This window comes from Equus przewalskii, chromosome 29 (assembly GCF_037783145.1).
Source record: "Equus przewalskii isolate Varuska chromosome 29, EquPr2, whole genome shotgun sequence".
Classification (NCBI taxonomy): domain Eukaryota; kingdom Metazoa; phylum Chordata; class Mammalia; order Perissodactyla; family Equidae; genus Equus; species Equus przewalskii.
Genome location: NC_091859.1, coordinates 25,856,443 through 25,874,607, shown reverse-complemented (window position 1 = coordinate 25,874,607; position 18,165 = coordinate 25,856,443). Strand labels below are relative to the sequence as shown.

At 38.7% G+C, this 18,165-nt stretch overlaps 1 protein-coding gene across 2 annotated transcripts in view; it reads right to left on the bottom strand.

Moving 5' to 3' along the window:
* The window catches only part of UTP20 (UTP20 small subunit processome component), a 92,868-nt gene that overhangs the window by 55,278 nt on the left and 19,425 nt on the right, over nucleotides 1-18,165 (bottom strand). For both annotated transcript variants that reach the window (XM_008527446.2, XM_008527447.2), the window contains exons 14-23: nucleotides 17,995-18,083; nucleotides 16,342-16,447; nucleotides 12,943-13,093; nucleotides 12,226-12,288; nucleotides 11,000-11,158; nucleotides 9,400-9,476; nucleotides 7,857-7,936; nucleotides 7,371-7,614; nucleotides 4,110-4,295; nucleotides 663-753 (exon numbers count right to left, since the gene is read on the bottom strand). In XM_008527446.2, coding sequence (XP_008525668.2) covers nucleotides 663-753; nucleotides 4,110-4,295; nucleotides 7,371-7,614; nucleotides 7,857-7,936; nucleotides 9,400-9,476; nucleotides 11,000-11,158; nucleotides 12,226-12,288; nucleotides 12,943-13,093; nucleotides 16,342-16,447; nucleotides 17,995-18,083 — 1,246 coding nt within the window. The remainder of the gene's footprint in view (nucleotides 1-662; nucleotides 754-4,109; nucleotides 4,296-7,370; nucleotides 7,615-7,856; nucleotides 7,937-9,399; nucleotides 9,477-10,999; nucleotides 11,159-12,225; nucleotides 12,289-12,942; nucleotides 13,094-16,341; nucleotides 16,448-17,994; nucleotides 18,084-18,165) is intronic.

Below are 18,165 nucleotides of genomic sequence, written 5' to 3'. Positions count from 1 at the left end.
TCAGAATTCTGCTTCCTGTGGATAACTGAGACTATTGAGCTCTGGCTTTATAAACAAGTTATATCCAAATTATGCGCAGAACATGGATAAATTCTGCTGAAATTATGTAAGTTTCATCTAAAAAACATCCAAATGAAAAAGAAAATTTAGTTTCCCCAGATGGCTCAGAATGACATCCAATGCTTTTTCTGCTTCTGACATTAAATTTTTTCTGCAACCTTCTCTGGAATTCAGGGTCATATATTGTGACTGCAACAGACTATTTCAACTATCGGCTTGAACTCAATCTGACAGATCCTGAAATCCTAGAGCTCCATAAGGTTAACCTACCTGGATGTGAAAAGTAGCCAACTGCTCTCGGCACGTCCCCTCCTCCCTTCCAAAAGCTAATTCTCATCATGTAATTCATGTTTTGCTACACTCACTGTTAATACAGCCAATGTTTAGTCACCAAAGATGCCTTTAAAATCAACTGAATTAGCGCTGTCTAAAATTATTTCTCAAAGTACAAAAAAAAGTCTATTAATTTAAAAACAAATTATACTTAAAATGTAGACATGGGCCCTATTCAACAATTATTGAAAACCTAAAAGTTACTTTGGCAAAGGAAATGGTAGAGAAAAGTTCAAAGAATTGTAGTGGCAAGAATTTAATTTACTTACCTGAAGATACAGTTCATATAATTTGGATTCCAGATATAAGGCCCGTGGATTCGAAAACTTAGAGAAAACTTGCAAATGGGCGATTAACTGCCTAAGAAAAGGAAAAATAAAAGGAGAAAGTGGGTACTACAGATAAAAAACAGAGATTATTTTCTTAAGATGATAGTACTCACTAGGTTTAGTCTCTCTGACAAGTGTTCAAAAACACCTTGACTAGAGTTTCATTGTTAATTGCACAAACAAGTTTTAATTATTGAGAAAATTATTCTCCAGAAATTCCAAATCTCAGGCAGGCCATCCCCTGAAATCCAGGTTCCCTACCCCAGAAAATCATTCAGAATGTGCTTAGAATAGCTTAAATTAAACCAAACATAGAAAGAAATCAAAACAATAATACATTCCAAAATAGAACACAGATGATTTTTGGAATGATTCGATTCCTTGTCTAGTTTCTATGCAGTAAACAGGGAAGTGTTAAAATATATTCTTCCTTATTTTCATTTAAGATAAATACGGCTGTCAGGCAACAGAGGGTCGAGTTTAGGTGACCATGCCTCTTGCTTACCCAGAAGGAGGAAGAGCGAGCAATGTTCTGTGGTCAAAAGTTACACTTGAAGATGGGACTGCCTCAGAGCAAATTATATCATCTACTAAAACAGACTGAGAGGAGAGCTTCTACTTCATTTCTTCCTAATCCATAAGCTCTAGGAGGCTTTAAAAATACTTGAGAAAACTGTTTTCTCTCTGTGTACAATCCATACGATATATTAGAACTTTAAAAAAACTCTGAACGAATAAATTGTCAAGGTTCGAAGAGATTTTATTTGCTTATTTCAAGAACAAAAGCAGGGAGAAGCAAAGAAGGTGGAAAGCACACTGCGTGTGTGATTCTGCCATCCTGAGCTATGTGACTTTGGCAGAAGTTATTTAATTCATGTCTCTGAGTCTCAGTTCCTCATCTTGACGAAGGCAAGACCTCCCCGGTTTTCCACAAGGATTAAATGAAAGAATACTAGTTGTGGGGCCTCTGCTCCTAAGAATTTAGCAAACAATGCATTCCTCTGCTCCTGGGCAAAAGAAAGCAAAACTGTGGAAGTCCCACTACTTAATATAGAGAAAATAAGCTGGAAATTATGACCTCTTTAGATATTACAGAGAAATAAGAGTAAGGGTAGCACTATTGTTTATACTTAGTTTCAATCTCTGTGATGATTAGCCTTATGTGACACTGGGCTAGGGTACAGTACTGAGTTATGTAATGAAACACTAATCTAGGTGTTACGATGAAAGTTTATTTCGTAGATGTTGTTAACATCTAGAGTTGGTGGACTTTAAATAAAGATTACCCTCAACCATGTGGATGGGCCTCATCCAATCAGTTGAAGGCCTTAAGAGCAAAAACTGACGCTTCCCAAATAAAGAATTCTGCCACAAGACTATAACATAGATATCGTACCTATGAATTTCAGACTCAAGCCTACAGCATCAAATCCTGCCTGAGTTTCCAGCCTGCTGTCAAGCCCTACAAATTCTGGACTTGTTGGCTCCCATAATCACGGGAGTTAATTTCTTAAAGTAAGTCTCTTCATATATACATACATCTCCATTTCTTTGGTTCTGTTTCTCTGGAGAGCCCTGACTGATGTAATGTCCCTGTAATAACTTAGCGCTGAGCTCTTGCAGTTTTACAAATAAACTTTTAAAATTTTCTATTGAAACATCAACTCCTATCCCCAACATTTATTAAGTACCTTTTTCATGTGCCATGTAGCCTCAAAGAGCCAAAGAGAACAGGAGCTAATTTACACGTTCTCAATAAATACTTGCCAATGAGGAGATGTTCCATGAAAGATTATGAACTTGGACTATGAATACACTGAGATGGCACCAAGAATGTGATAATCACTATGCTCACATTTTCTATGATGGTTTATGCTATCAATAGTCTAGGTTTGGCTACAGGGGGTAGAAAAATTAGTTAAGACACAGACCTTAAAGACTTTCTCATTTACATGGCAGATCTATAAAAAATTAATATCCAAGGCAAGGAGTAACACTATAATATAGGTATGAATGCTGTTTTAACAGTTTAGAGTCAGGTAAGACAACTTTCAGTTTAAAAAACAGGAAAAGCTTCAGTGAAGCAGGAGCATGGGAACTGTGCCTTGAAGCCTGAACAGAATTTCAACTGGTAGAAACGAGGCAAGGACACAGCAAAGGTCAAAGGTCAAGGAGTGAGAAAGGAAGAGGTGTGAATGGATAAATAGCTTATTCAATTATTCAACAAACAAATATGAGAATTAATCTTTTGCTAGCTCTTATGCTGAAGGATATAAAGAAGAAAACAGCAATCTTTGTCTTAGAGGAAGTAAGTAGTAGGGGATAGGATGTGAGAGTTGTGAGAAGGCAGAAGCAGAGAAGGAACTGCAGTTCCATAGAGCTTGGCCACGATCTTTCCTGCCCCTGTGCTTTACACACTACTTCCATTAGCTGGCAAGTGCTGCGCTGCCCTAGCTGCCTGGCAAACTTCCATCTTTCAGCTTCAAAGGTGCCCTCTCCTTTGTGAGTCTTCCCTGTGTGGCACAATTGAGTCATTCCTTACTGTGCTCCTGTAACTCCTTTAAAAACATTTCTCCTTTGAGAATATTTCACCAGGCATTAGAGTGTGCTCCCTGCATTGCAGAGGCAGTGTAGCATTCATCTTTGTAGCCCAGCACTTAGTAAAAGGCACTCAACACAGTGGCCGCATGGATGAACTACGAAATGGCTCATGGGAAAGACTCAACGGGCATACCAGATTGAGATCTAAAGTCTTAAAATAACACAGAGGCACCAATCCAGTTTTTGACGCCCCAATTCAGACAATCATCACATAAGCTGGAGTAACTTCTGAAAGCGTGATCACTTCTTTTCCTAAGGTTTCCAACAATTTAGGTTAAATGAATAATCCAGAGAATAAGGAGGAGAATGTAACAGCATGAAAAAAAAAAAGTAACCAGAAGGAGGTAAGTCAAAAAGCAAAGTAAAAGTGCTGACATGCTTATTTACAAGAGAAAAGATGTTCCATTACGTGTTCCCTTCGCACACAAACACAATGACCTGGTGCTGGGAAAGCAAATGACAAAGGTCAAGGAGCATTTAACAGCTCCAGGCCCCAACACTCTTATCTACAAAAAGGAGCTATGATAAGATGACCTCAAAAGTCCCCCCAACACTAACATCCTGTGGCTGAACAAGAAAAAATAAATAATAATAAGCAAGCAAATAAAAAACTCAGAATACTGGTGGTTTTCTTTGGGCTATAAAAGAAAATCCCAGGAAGATGCAGCACTTACATAAATAATTATCTGAGTAGTTCATTTTGTCCAGGGCTATTTCACATTAGAGATCTCTTCCCGTTCCTCCTAGAACCAGTCACCCGTGATCTATCAGCAAGGTTGAACTTACTTTGCCGCAGCTCTTCTTGTCTTTTTTTTCTGTGAGGGTTCATCTTGGGGCACCACCTCCTCCTCCAACTCTTCATCATCTCCAGCAGCAGCTTCTTCTTCTATTTCCTCTGCTGCCACTCCTTTGCTTTTTCTTCGCAGATCCTGGGTTGGAGCAACCTGCAGATCTGCTGGGTAATACTCATTGCTGCAGTGGAAAGAGAGTGACATAAGACAGATGAAGCTGAAATGTTCTAATTGTTTACGAAAGAGGTATGTCCACAGTTCACAGAATCACTCACTGAAGAGACATCTGAGACACCTCATGCCTCTTCTACAACATTATTCTTTTTTATTCAGCCCTTCTTAAGCACCCTATTTGACAAGTCAATCATGAACTGAAGAAGACAGCCCGTTCCATTGTTACACTGTTGAAAATACTTGAAATGTCTATTTTGGACAGAGCTGAAATCAGTCTCCCTGTCTCTGGAACCACAACTAGGGGAGGCAGGTGTAGGGGTGGATTCTATTAAAGTATAGCATGAAGACCATGCTGGTCACTTTCTACCAGATATACTCTACTTTGCCAATGTCCATTAAAAAATGTCCAGGTATGGTCTGATAAGACAAATGGAACTATCAACTCTGCTGCTTTTGGGGGTAGTCACAACACGACACAGACTCAAACTGAATGTCGTGGCAATGAAAATTAGAAGGTCTTTAAGTTTTGTCTCTTCTAAACTAAGTTGGTGCATTTGGTATTCACATTGGTTTTTACTGAATTCCATCCCTTCAATTTTGGTCCACTGTTGTAGGTAGCTAATATTCTCAAGAAGACTGTCATTGAGTGCATTAGTTTTGTGTCACTTTAATTCATTCATCCGGCAATAATTTGTTTGTTGTCTGTTTTGTGCATGGCACTGGGCTATATATAAGGAAAGTGATCAGACCGACTTTAAAGTCCGCACTCAAAAATACACTATAAATAACATGAGAATGTTGAGGATAACATCCTACCAACACACCTGGAAGAAACTCCAGGTTAATATACAACTGGAAGGCTGGAACACTACCATATTCAATTTTGTATTCTCACTAAGCAGGATCTGGCACTTAATAAAAAATGGATGAATGAATGAAACGAGCAAAGTTGCTCTGTCAATTACAAATTGTATCATCATCCACTTAATAACATTCCTATTACACTCTTAACATTTGATTAACCACACAGCATATTTTTAAATTTTATCTCCATGCACAGCATGTTCACTCCTTCATTTATTAATTAAGATAATTCACACAAGGCACTTATGAGAGTGTCTAGCACACAGCAAGTGTTCATTAAATGTCACCTATTATTGGGATATTTTCGCCATTGTTAGTCATTCATTCCTGCTTCCGGTTTGGTTCTTCTCAAAGAATGTTTAGATTCACAAATTAGTTCTAATATCAAAATGTTTGAAACATATTTAGAAATATAAATTTCTAGCTAACAAAATAAAAATAAAAAGCCCATAATATATTTCAAAATCAGAATTAAAGGTGACCTTCGGGTTTTCCATTAGTTTGAATCATCTACAAAAGTATGTGTATAGGTAATCATTACCAACTAATCTTAAATATTTTAAAAAACTGTGTATTTTTAGTCTCTACATCTTAAACTCAGAGACCCACTTTCTGTTACAGCCTCTTCTCTCTTCTAGGATACTGAGTGGTCTTGGTTCTTCTTCGATCACTCTTGCTTGGTTTCCTTTGCTGGTTCCTTGTCTCCCAACCTCTAAACATTGGTATCAGTCTCTCCTTACGTTCACACTCTAGGTGTGGCTTCATTCCCTGTCTTATAAGTTTAAGAGCCATCCATATACTGACAATTCTCAAATTTATTATCTTAAGACCAAACCTTTCCTTTGAACTTTAAATTCCAAATTCAACTGTGTACTTAACATATCTACTTAGATGTCTATCTAGTATCCCAAGCTTAACATGTCTAAAAATGAACTCTTAATCTCCCCACAAACCTGAAAACTTCTGCATTCCTCCCAACCTCAGTAAATGGTAACTCTGCTGCCAGCTGTTCAGGTCAAAACCTTAGAGACATCCTCAATTCGTCCCCCCCTGCCCTTCCTGCACTCCCCTCCACCAACACATCCATACCACATCTGATCTGTTGGCTGATCAATCCAACAGATACCACATCTGATCTGTTGGCTGATCAAATCCCGCAGGCTGATCTAGCTGCAATCCTTCAAAAATATATCTTATTGAATTTAAATCCTTCCCAGAATACCGAGAATTCAACCACCTCTCATCATTTGCATTACTACCACCTTGATCTAGTCACCATCATTTCTTACCCGGACTTTTACAATATGTTTAACTGGTCTCTGTGCTCTAACCACTGCCCCCTACAGTCTATTCTCAACACAGCAGCCATAAAAATCCTTAAGAAAATTTAAGTCATGTCATCTGTTAAACCTTCTACTGGCTTTCCATTTCATTGACAGAAAAAAACAAAGTCCTTTTTACCACTTAAAGGCCCTACACAATTTGGTCTCCTGTTAACTTTTTGCCCTCATCTTCAGCTACTTTCTTTCTGGATCACTCTGCTATATCCACTCAGACTTCTTTGCTGTTCCTTAAACAAGCCAGGTGTGCTATGGTTTGCACTAGTTAAGGTAAACAACCCTAACCTGCGGTATTTTCCCATGTAATGAAATACTACTGGAAAACATACTTTCTATTGATTGATTAGTACTGTTTTGTGGACCACATCCCTTATCTTTAGAGTTTTAAAGCAATCTGAGTCTCACATAGCATATCTAGTCAAAACAAAACAATGCTCCAGAAAGTTCTTGTGATACTTTGAGAGTACATTCCTCAGCATCATGGGAAATAATCAAGAGGTTCAAAACAGAGTGGCTGGGGTTGGGTTACTGCAAAATACTTTTAAGCCCAAGGCAGGCAAGAAAACAATGAACAAGAGAGTAAGAAATAACAAGGCCTTTGTACACTGATCTAAGTCAATATGGCCTTCCTTATTTTGTAAACTGGAAGTTTTTATTAATACCATTTGTGGGCAGGCTAAATTTTAATTCATGTAAAATTCAGTGGTGAACAAAACTAGTTTAGTTGTTATCTGATAGAACCAGTGCTTCAGAGATGCGCCAATGATACAAAAACACGACAAATGTAGAAAGAACTCAGCCAATCTGGGAGCCTAATATTTTGTACCTTCTCTTCCTCATACCCTACCAAGGACATATTCCTAGAAGGGAACACTTACTTGATAAATCTCAAGAAAAGTGGGGAAAGCTCCCTGGACCGTGGCTCTACCCTCTCTGGGAATTTTGCTAGAGCTCGCCAGAGCAAAAATCGAAAATTGGTATGGTCCAGTCTGTCCTGACAGTTGGTTTTCAATGCCAATTGCTCAAGATAAAGAGTTCCAACATCTCCTTCCTGAGTCTGCTCCCAACTTTCATTTCCAGTGGGCTTCTCCTCATCTCTTATATAACTTTGCAGTTCTTGCTCTGAAAGAAAAAAAGTCATCATAACCACTAGATAAATGTTAACATTTGTCCTATTAGTTTCCTCACATAAGGGAATTTCTTTCTCTAGCAATATAAGGAAACAATCAACCATATCCAAAGGTTATCAAAGATAATACATTTCTCATTTATATTCCCCAATTTCATGTGTAATCAAGCAGTCAAAATTAAACAGTTAAACTGACACTTTTGCTCTCAGCCCTGATTCACATCCCCTTACATACCAGCATGTGTAGCTGCTTTTTCTAGATGTTCATAGTAGACTTTCCAAAATTGCTTATTTTCCATTTCATGTGCATGAGAACTAAGAGAAAAGATCATAAAACAAAAAATGTGGAATGGTCCTTATAGGGAAAAAAAAAGAGTGAAAAGATATAACTAAAATGTTAATTTAAATTATCCTGAATGTGGGGTTGTAAACAACTTTTGTACTTTCTACATTTTTCAAAATGCCTGCACTGAGCACAAAGAATTCTTACAGTCATAAAGTACTACAGGGTATTTTTAAAAACCTAAGTAGATCTATATAAGAAGACTATTTTTAAGGCATGGTAACAGGAACAGAGTATGGGGTATGAGGTATGGCCCATCAAGGGAAAGAGAGGCCTCTGTTTAGACAGAAAACTCAATTTGTTCAAAGTTAATTTTAAAATGTTGGTTTTTCCTCCACCAAATTCAAATATACTTATCATTAACACAAAGGCAAAATAAATATTCACTAATTACATGAAACATTAACTTTCAGAACTTAAGAAGGAGAAATTAGATGAATCATATGTGTTTACATAATTTGATATCCTCGCAAGAATATTCTCAAAATGTTTATATTCTGTCATTAATTTTCTGAGAATATGCATAAACTTTACATGAGAAATGAATTATATATGTTGTTGACTATTGTAAAAAATTAACCGATTTTTAGACAGAAAGATGTACCCAACAGGAAGACAGCCCAGCCAGCTATGAAGAACCATTAAAGGCATTCAGTAACTGAAGAGCTAACATTTTTGATAGTGCCTATTGGTAGCACACGTCAGATTCCTCCTTAAGTGCAATAAACAAAATCCGGAAGTTGATGTTAGAAGGCCTTGCTTTCAGCATAATGGTTTGACGGCTTTAAGGGCAGTAAAAGGCAGACAAATTGGTTCCAAATTGGAAAGGGATTTGTTTCCTCTGCTTCTGTCAAATAAGAACTAATACTTAGGTTTTGAGAGGCCACATATGACATATTTCCAATTTGACAAAAAGCCAGAGTAGACCATCTGAAGAGAAATGTTTCCAAATGGACGGGTTTCTACATATGAGGCAGAACATATGTATTTTCTATGTGATTATTAAGATCCTTTTTAGAGCTAACGGGATTTTGGAAACTTGACAGCAAGAGTTTTAAAAAGTTCTTATTTTTAAAGTTTGGCTCAATGACTCAATACATATAAATAAAATTATGTAATTATTATACAATACTTTGTTATTGCAAAAAAAATTAAACAATACAGACATAGCATATAAAGTAAAAAAAAAAAAGTCCTCCACAGTTACTTCAATGTACAAAGAAACTAGACATAACATTTAAACTGTTGAAAAACTTGGCCTCAGAGACAGTAATTAATGTTTATTTTTTCTTCACTTTGTCCCACAAAGGATTTAAGGTAGCTATAAATACTATACACACCTATTCATTTAAATCACACCTAGGAGGATAATACTGGCCTTATTACTCTGTAGTAGTTAAAGCATAACAGCTTCATTCATTTAATCCATGCTTACCTTATGAGCTCAATAACAGGATCCCAGAGAGCACTGAAGTTAACATATAACATGCCTAATAAATAACGAAGTGGCACCTGCAATTGTAAGAGACTAGTTTAGTAAATGGGTAATAAACTATAACAGAATGGCCCCCAAAATGCAAATATCCTGACTCAGACAACCTGAGGTCTGGAAGGAAGTTTGTGTTTTAAGAAAAAAGTTGTAGGTACCAATCCAAAATTCAGTGTATAATTTTCCTCCTCTCCCCAAAATGCCACTTGCTATTTAACACAGAGGAATCACTAAAGACAGTATTCAAACTCACCCCAATGTCCACGCTTAAAGAACAGATATGAGTAAACAGATTTGACTCATGATTAAATTTCCTTCTAACAAATATTGCTGTTACAGTACTCAATAAAGCACAGAGGGCAAAGAACCCAAGAACGTATGCTGTGAATGGCAGCAGAGACTTCACAAGCAGATGTCTGAGTTCTCAAAACTAAGCATTAAATAAAGAATTCAGTTCAGAGGGTCTAAAGTTTTCTCAGTTGCCTTTTGAAACGACAGTCACGGTTACTGACGTCCCCATGTGCTAGGGAGGCACCACGTAGAATGGTAGTTCTATTATTATTTGGGAGGGGGGTGTTTGTATGTACTTTAGCAGCAGAACCGTTTTTCCAAATGAAATGTAACAAAGGACACTAACATATAACACAGGTTAAGAACAGAACTGCTCTCATTGAGGGGGAATGCCTCCACTTGGCCTTATTCCCAAGGAGTCTGTGATGTATCTTCAAGAGTCATGGACAGAAAATCCCTGTACAAAAGGTATAGGGCTGATGTCCCACAGCAGTGAACAAATCTGGAGAAGAAAGTCAGGCTTCAAACTTGATGTTGAATCCTCCTGTTGCCACTTCCTACCTACCCTCACATACTACACAAATACTCAGGGAAAGGGAGGACAGTAAATTATTTCTACTGTTGAAAAGGCTGGCAGAGCCATTTAACTCAAAGCATGTAAGAAAACTGGGGATTTATCAGTTTTAAAAATTTCTTTTTTTTTTGTGACTACTTGGTATGCTCCTCTTTTCAAAAGCCAGCTAAACATATACTAAAGCATAAATTAAGTAAAAAAGAAAAAAAGAACAGTTTTTTTTGTTTGTTTTTGAGGAAGATTCGCCCTAACATCTTTGCCAATCTTCCTCTACTTTGTATGTGGGTCATCACCACAGCATGGCTGATGAGTGGTGTAGGTCTATGCTTGGAATCTGAACCCGCAAACCTGGGCTGCCGAAGTGCAGCACGCCGAACTCAACCACTACATTAAGGGGCTGGCCCTGAATTTTTGTTGTTGTAGTTGTTAAGGAAGATTTGCCCTGAGCTAACATCTGTTGCCAATCTTCCCTTTTTTTTTTTGGCTTGAAGAAGATTCATCCTAAGCTAATATCTGTGCCAATCTTCCTTCATTTTGTATGTGGGTCACCACCACAGCACAGCTGATAAGTGGTGTAGGTCCATCCCCAGGATCCAAAGCCATGAATCCAGGCCGTGGAAGCAGAGCACATTGAACTTAACCACCAGGCCATGGGGCCGGCCTCTGACCACTGTTTTATACCTCCTGTAATGGCCCATCAGGGACTGCAGTCTGCACCACATCATGTCTTAGTTTTCTTAAATGAAGAAGCTTCTCTCTGTAATCGTTCACAGTTGCTGGAACAAGTTCTGCCTGGCGTAATATAGCAAAGGCAGACTGACGCTCTGAGAGCCCATCATCCTGAACAACCAGAGAAAACCAAGGAGGCAGATCAGTATTCTGATTTTCCAGAAAGAACAACGATGTGACCAAAGGTCTAAAAAAGAAAAACTGGCATATGTTAGTGTTTTAAATTAAATAAGCAAAATCTTTTCTTTCTTTTTTTTTTGGTCAGGAAGATTGGCCCTGAGCTAACATCTTCCTCTTTTTGCTTGAGGAGGATTGTTGGGGGGCTAACATCTGTGCCAATCTTCCTCTATTTTGTATGTGGGATGCCGCCACAGCACGGCTTGACAAGCGGTATCTAGGTCTGCACCCAGGATCTGAACCAGTGAACCCTGGGCCACCGAAGTGGAGCATGCGAATTTAACCACTAAGCCACTGGGTCAGCCCCAACAATTTTTGGGTAAATGATTCATTTTTCCTCACACCATTTACTTTTTGGTAGATAATTTAGGTTTAGTGTCTAGCATAGTAATGACAAGTAAAAAACAGGAAAGTAAATCTCAAAATGACTCAAATTGATTGGTAACATTTGTTGAAATAAAGAAAACATATATATACTTTCACCATACAACTTTATTTCTAGTAGACGTAATTTCTACTTCTTGAAGTAGTAATTTGCATTTCTAAATATTTCCCCCCACAAATATACCTGTGTAAGGATGTTGTTCACTGCAGTATTATTGGAAATGATGGAAAACTACAAACAACCCATCTAAGCATCCATCAACAGGGAACTAGTTAAATAAGATATTTCAAACTGTGGAGTCCTATTCAAACTTCAAAAGAAATGAGGTAGGACTAGAGGTACTGATACGGAAAAACCTCCATGATATCATTTTTTAAAAGTGCGTGTGTATACAAAACGTCTGCAAGAATATTCACCAATTAACTGGATTTGCAGTGGTGGCCTTGTTGGGGGCTGGGGAGGGGGGGACAGGAGTAAGAATTACAAAAAAAATTTCACTTTTTATGATAGATATTTAATTAATGTTTGAATTTTCTACAAAATTATCATTTTGGAAACAAAAATACATCTGAAACTACATTTTTAAAAAGTCATCCAAATTGAACTGTTAAAATACCTCTATCAATTCTGGAAGTTGAACCTCAAAGTGGTTTAGGATCCTTATTGTCAAAAGTCGAACCTAGAGAAAGTCAAAGGCATGTTTCAAACTCCGAAGTTTAAACATAAGAAGAAATTGATTATCAGTCAGTGAGATCTAAGTCTTATAGAATTATGAAAAATATACCACTTGTCAGAGTAATACATATTTATTCTATCCCTTATTTCATGTTCAATACTAAGCAATATCTCATTCAAATGGCACATGGAACAATTAATGACCAGACTAGACGAAGACAAGGTTGCCCATAAAAGCATATTGTTTCTCTGAACTGTGACACTATGAGCATCTTTGTAAATAAGTACAAATGATTAAGCTTCCAATTCCACTGAAATTCGTGATTTTCATTTGTAAATAACATATTCAGGGTATTTCTATACTCCTGCACGAGCAGCAGAATCACCTCGAGGGCTTTCAAAAAACATGCAGATTTTTCAGTTCTACCTCAACCCTACTGAATCAGAATTTTGGGGTGTGGGAACCCAAATTTTTATTTTTATTAAGCTCCCCAATTAATCCTGTTGCAATCCGTTTAGGTCAGTGTTTAGGAATCACTGCTTTAAACAGAAATCACCCCACAGCAGCATTTTCTGATTAAGGAGCTCTGACATCCACTGTCAATACATATAGAAATAAAAGATGAGAGATGAAGCACACAGCACAGAACAGTATTACCTTGGATATACCAGTTGAAATGTTTGCTTGTAACTTGGGAAATAATTCCATTAAAGCTTCCTCAGAAAGTGGCCCCCTGCAGCCACATAAGGACAATCTCTGATAATAGAGATCAGCCAACAGCAACACAGATGGCTCCAAAGGAAACATTCTGCAATGAGATATTTATCGGATCCAAATCATACCAGACACCCGAATATTTAGGCTACACTAGAAACTGCAGAACGTTATCACTGATGAAGGAAACGTAAAAGGGAACAGCTAAAAGTTTTATGTAGACATTTAGCATCACTTTAGAGACAAAGAATCTGAGGACTAGCAACAGTGAGTGATGTGCTCAAGGACACAAAGCCAGCTGGAGGAAGAGGCAGGAGGAGGAGATGGTATTCTGACTAAAATCCAATGCTGTCTTTTCCATTCACATGCTTGTAAATGAAAATGACATAAAGGGGGATATATACTATGTACTAAGTGTTTTCCACGTGTTGGGCACTGAGCTAAGGAGGGAAGCAGTACAGAGGAGGGGTCCAGCACAGGGGCTCTGGCCTTGGGCAGCTGAGGCTTGAAGCCAGCCTCATCATCTAACAGCAGTGTAACCCTGGGCAAGCCGCTTACCCTCTGTGTGCCATCTTCCTTCAGCAAATGTTCATTGTGTGTCTACTATGTGCCACTGACTTTTCTAGACACTGGATGTAGCAGTAAACAGAAGACAAAGTCCCTATCCTCCTGCAGCTTATATTCTAATAGAGGAAGGTAGCCAATAAATAAATAAATTAATAAATAGTCAGTATGACAGTGATGAGTTTGGTGGAGCAAAGTAAACTGAGGAAAGGAGGCTAGATGGAGAGACTGGGGTGGGGGGTAGCAGGGTGAAGAGGAGTGCTATTTGATAAGGGGGTGGTCGTGGAGGCAGAGACCAAAGGAAGTGCAGAAGTGATCCACCAGATACCTGGAAGAAAAGCCTTCCAGGCAGGTGGAACAGTGATGCCAAGTCCCAGACAGGTGTGCCCGTCTATTTGAGGACAGTCAAGGAGACCAGTCTAGCAGGAACCGAGTTAACAAGGAAGAGGCTGGAGATGAGGTCAGAAGTACCAGGGGTTGATTACACAGAGCCCTGAGGAACATAAGGACTTTGGATTTCATACTGAGTCAGAGGGGATACCACCAGAGCCAGGTTTCTCAACAGCGGTGCTACTGACATTTTAGGCCACATAACGCTTCGTTGTGGGGAGCTACCCTGTGCAGGTTGCTTAGCAGCATCCTGAGCCTCTACCCATTAGATGCCAGTAGCAGACCCCATTTGTGACAACCAAAAACATCTCCAGAATTGCCCCTGCTTAAGAATCAGTCTTGGAGCTATTGGCGAAAGAGGGACAAGATCTGTCTTTCATTTAAAAGAATCATCCCAACAAGGTTGTTGGGTATAAAACAGAGAGCAGCAGGGCAAAGACGGAAGCAAGGGAACTGGTTAGGAGGCTGATGCCATCACCCAGATAAGAGACAGTGGTAGACTAGGTGGCAGCCGGTACTGAGTAGTTGGATTCTGGATTTATTTTAGAAATGTAGTCCCCCCATCTACAATGATAATAGCACCTACACCTCACGGAGTCGTCGTGAGGATTAAATTAAATATGTAGGTAAAGTACTCAGAACACAATAAATGCAATTTGTATATTGCTATTACTGCATGCACTGTCTAACTTAATCTCCATGAGAGAAGTATTGCTACTTCCTTTCAAGAGATACTGAAGTTGAGGTTAACCTACCCAAAGCTACAGAGCTAGTAAGTGGTGGAGATTCAAATCCAGGTTGAATCTTCTGGATTCAATCCAGGTTGTCTTGGCTGTGAAGCCTATGAACTTAGCCAGTAACTAGCACAGCACCGAGCACAGAAGCCCACATCTACAACTTTCACAACTGGAAGCTTACGCCTCCGTCCTCAGAGCCAGATTCACGCCGGTTAGAGGATTCTGGGCCTCCGAGGCTAAGAGCCAACTGGATGGGAGGCCAGCTGGCCTTCCACAGGGGACATACTAATCTCACTCTGTGAGATGTGTGCCTTTCTGTTTCAAAACCTCCACAGATGCCTTAAATTGTTTATACCAAAGAATATAGTATAAGTTGAAACAGAACGATCAAGAAAAAAAGGGAATACATAATACGATATGTAGGGAGATATCAAAGGAAAACCCTCCTTAAAGGAATTTAAAGCAATTCAACAAACCATGGAGAAATGCCAGCTTTGCCCAGATTTGGAAATGTAAAGAGATTCTGGATTATTGCAGCAAGTCTCCTAACTGGAGATGTCTCCTTTTTTCCCCTTGAGTCTTTTCTCAACACAGCAGCCAGAGTGATCCTGTTTAGGCCTAAGTCACTCCCCTGCCAAATACCCTCCCGCGGCTTCTTCCCCTTTCACTCAGAGTAAAAGCCAAGGTCCCACAGTGGCCAAACGTCACACACTGTCTGCTACCACCAACTCTATGTCCTCTTCGCCTACTACCCACCCCTCGCTCTGCTCAGTCACAGTAGTTCCTTGCTGCTCAAGCCAGGCACCCCCCTGCTATTGTCCCCAACCTCCAGACTCTCCCTATCCCCTGACTCTGCCTCAATTTTCTTACCACCATCTAACATGCCATATATTTCACTTGTTTGTTTAGTGTCTCTTCTTGCTAGGATGTCAGCTCCAGAAGGCAAGGGATTTTGTCTGTTTCACTCACTGACTATGTCTCCCAGTGCCTAGAATAGGGCCGGGTGCACGAGAAAAGCGAATAAATATTTACTGAAAGAAGTAAGCGAGTAAATCTGTTTTAAAAAGCATGGGAACAAAATGGACTAGACTCCCAAAAAAGAAGTCAAGTAATTTACCAGGTCTTCAAAAGCCCTGACCTTTAGAAAGGGTGCTCAGTAGTGAATGGCTCCCAGTAATGGCCCTGTGCTACTACCCAAGTCAGGAGCTAGCTAACATAAACTTAAAAAACAAAAAAACTGGACTGTTTTAGCATTTAGTATAAGGACCACAGAAAGTCTTCTAAAATGCTGATTATGTTAAGCTGAGATAGAATACGAAAGCAGTGGGAATGTATACGCTGGAACCACTCACAAAGTTACCAAAGGTCAACATTGCGATGTTATGGTTGGGAGGAATCAGCGTTATGCCTTTTACACTCTACAACATGAGTTTACACACATAGTAAAATACCCCTTTACAAAAATGAATCGGCATTTAAAGACTGGGTCAAAAATGCACTTATATTAACTGGAGGATTTAAATCAAAACTGAATTTCCTATGTGAATATTGCTCAGGTACAAAACAAGGACTTTTACTATGTCCAGGATAAAAAGAAGCTTTTGCATTTTATTCATTGTTAAGCTGAATGGAAGAAGATATGTTTACTCACAACACTAAATTCTTCACGCGTTCCACAGGAACCAAATGAAGAAGTTCAGAAGATTCTTCCAAACTTAGCAGAGTATTTACAGCTTGACAAAGAACAAATAAATTTCCTAAGGGCAGAAAAACAGAAGACACCACATTACTTATTTCTTTGACACAATAACTATGAGACATCTCATTATCTAACACTTGCTATTTATACAAAGTTTTTAAAGTGAATTTGTGCCTTCTAAAGAATTATCTGTCAAGTGTCAGAAAATAACAGAAAGGAACTGGAAAGAGAAGGTTCCAAATCTTATATTTTAACTTTTTTAGGAGAAAAATACACTCAAACATAGAGAATAAAAACCTATGTTCCATTAACTGAGATGAAGAGTGAGTTCAGGGATTCCACTGACTGCCATTATCAAAATTAGAACTTTTGAGAAGAGTAGACTTGGACTTTTCATAAACTAAGAGATTATCTTTGCGTAAAACTCATGTTGATCTTATGTCTCCAACTTTTAACGAGTCACAAACCTGATGGCTCCTGCCCACAATCCACTCAATAAATATTAATTAGACATTCATTTAATCCTAGACCAGAATTTGGCAAACTATGGCCCATAAGTCAGAATATTATAGGTCATCTGTTTTTATAGGGCTGGCAAGCTAAGAATGCTTTTTAATTTTTAAAGGGTTATTTAAAACAAACAAACAAAAAGAATATGCCACAAAGACTGAATGTGGCCCACTAAACCTAAAATATTTACAGTCTGGTCCAGTATATAAAAATTTTGCAGACCCCTGCTCCAGATTTTAGAAGAGCGCTATCCAAGAGAACTTTCTGCAATGGTGGAAATGTTCTATACTTGTGACAATACGTAGCCACAATCCAGTATGGTAGCCACTAGCCACATGTGGCTACTGAGCACTAGAAATGTGGCAAATCTACTTTATTCTCTAATATATCTACTTAGCATCTAACACAGAATCTAGCACATTAATATTTAGATGAATAAACGATTACTACACACGTTAGGAAAAATAATACCAAGCCAGAATAAAACAAAATACCTACTTTTAAATTGCTCTTCTCAGGCTAGCAGGAAGAGATGTACAAGTATACAATAGGAAATAGTGTTCTGGGTAGGGCGGCCTAATTCTGCCTGGAAGAATCACGAAGCCCTTTCTAGAGGTATTGTGTTTGAGCTGAATTTTGAAACAAAAGTACGAGTTCAGCAAATGACAAAGACCTAGAAAGGACTCTAGGCAGAAGGAATGCATCTAAAGGGCAGCCAGAGGGTTGTCAAATAAAGTGTCTTGCTCAGGGTAAGCAAATGCCTGGAGCGTAAGTTGTATACAGGTGTAGAGTGGGTGTGGGAGATGGGAACAAGACACAAACTGGGGCCCGAAAATGAGGGGTCTTATATGCCATGGCATCCTTCTGATACTTCACCTTTTAGATTCAGCTTATGTTCAAGACATCCAGACTCAGTCATCACGTTATGAGGTACAAGTGCAACATGTCCACCTTATCCTCTTTTCTCTGTATTTATCATATGGGGGTTATGCCAGAACACAATGCTAGTGTTATTCTCTGGTATTCTATGCGTATACAGTTACTTTTGGTGTGCCAGAAAAGAGAGATGAGAACAAATGGTGATTGTTAACTGACCTTTTCCAGAGCTCCCTCTGTCAACAGTCATGAAGAGTGACTCTATGAAACATGTGACTAGGGGTATCACCTTCTCTTTCTCAAGAGGTCTGTCCAAGAAGTGGGGAGAAAAAGAAAAAAGTTCAAACCAGCATTTAATGGCTTTTTCATGGACTAGCAAGAAATGGCTAC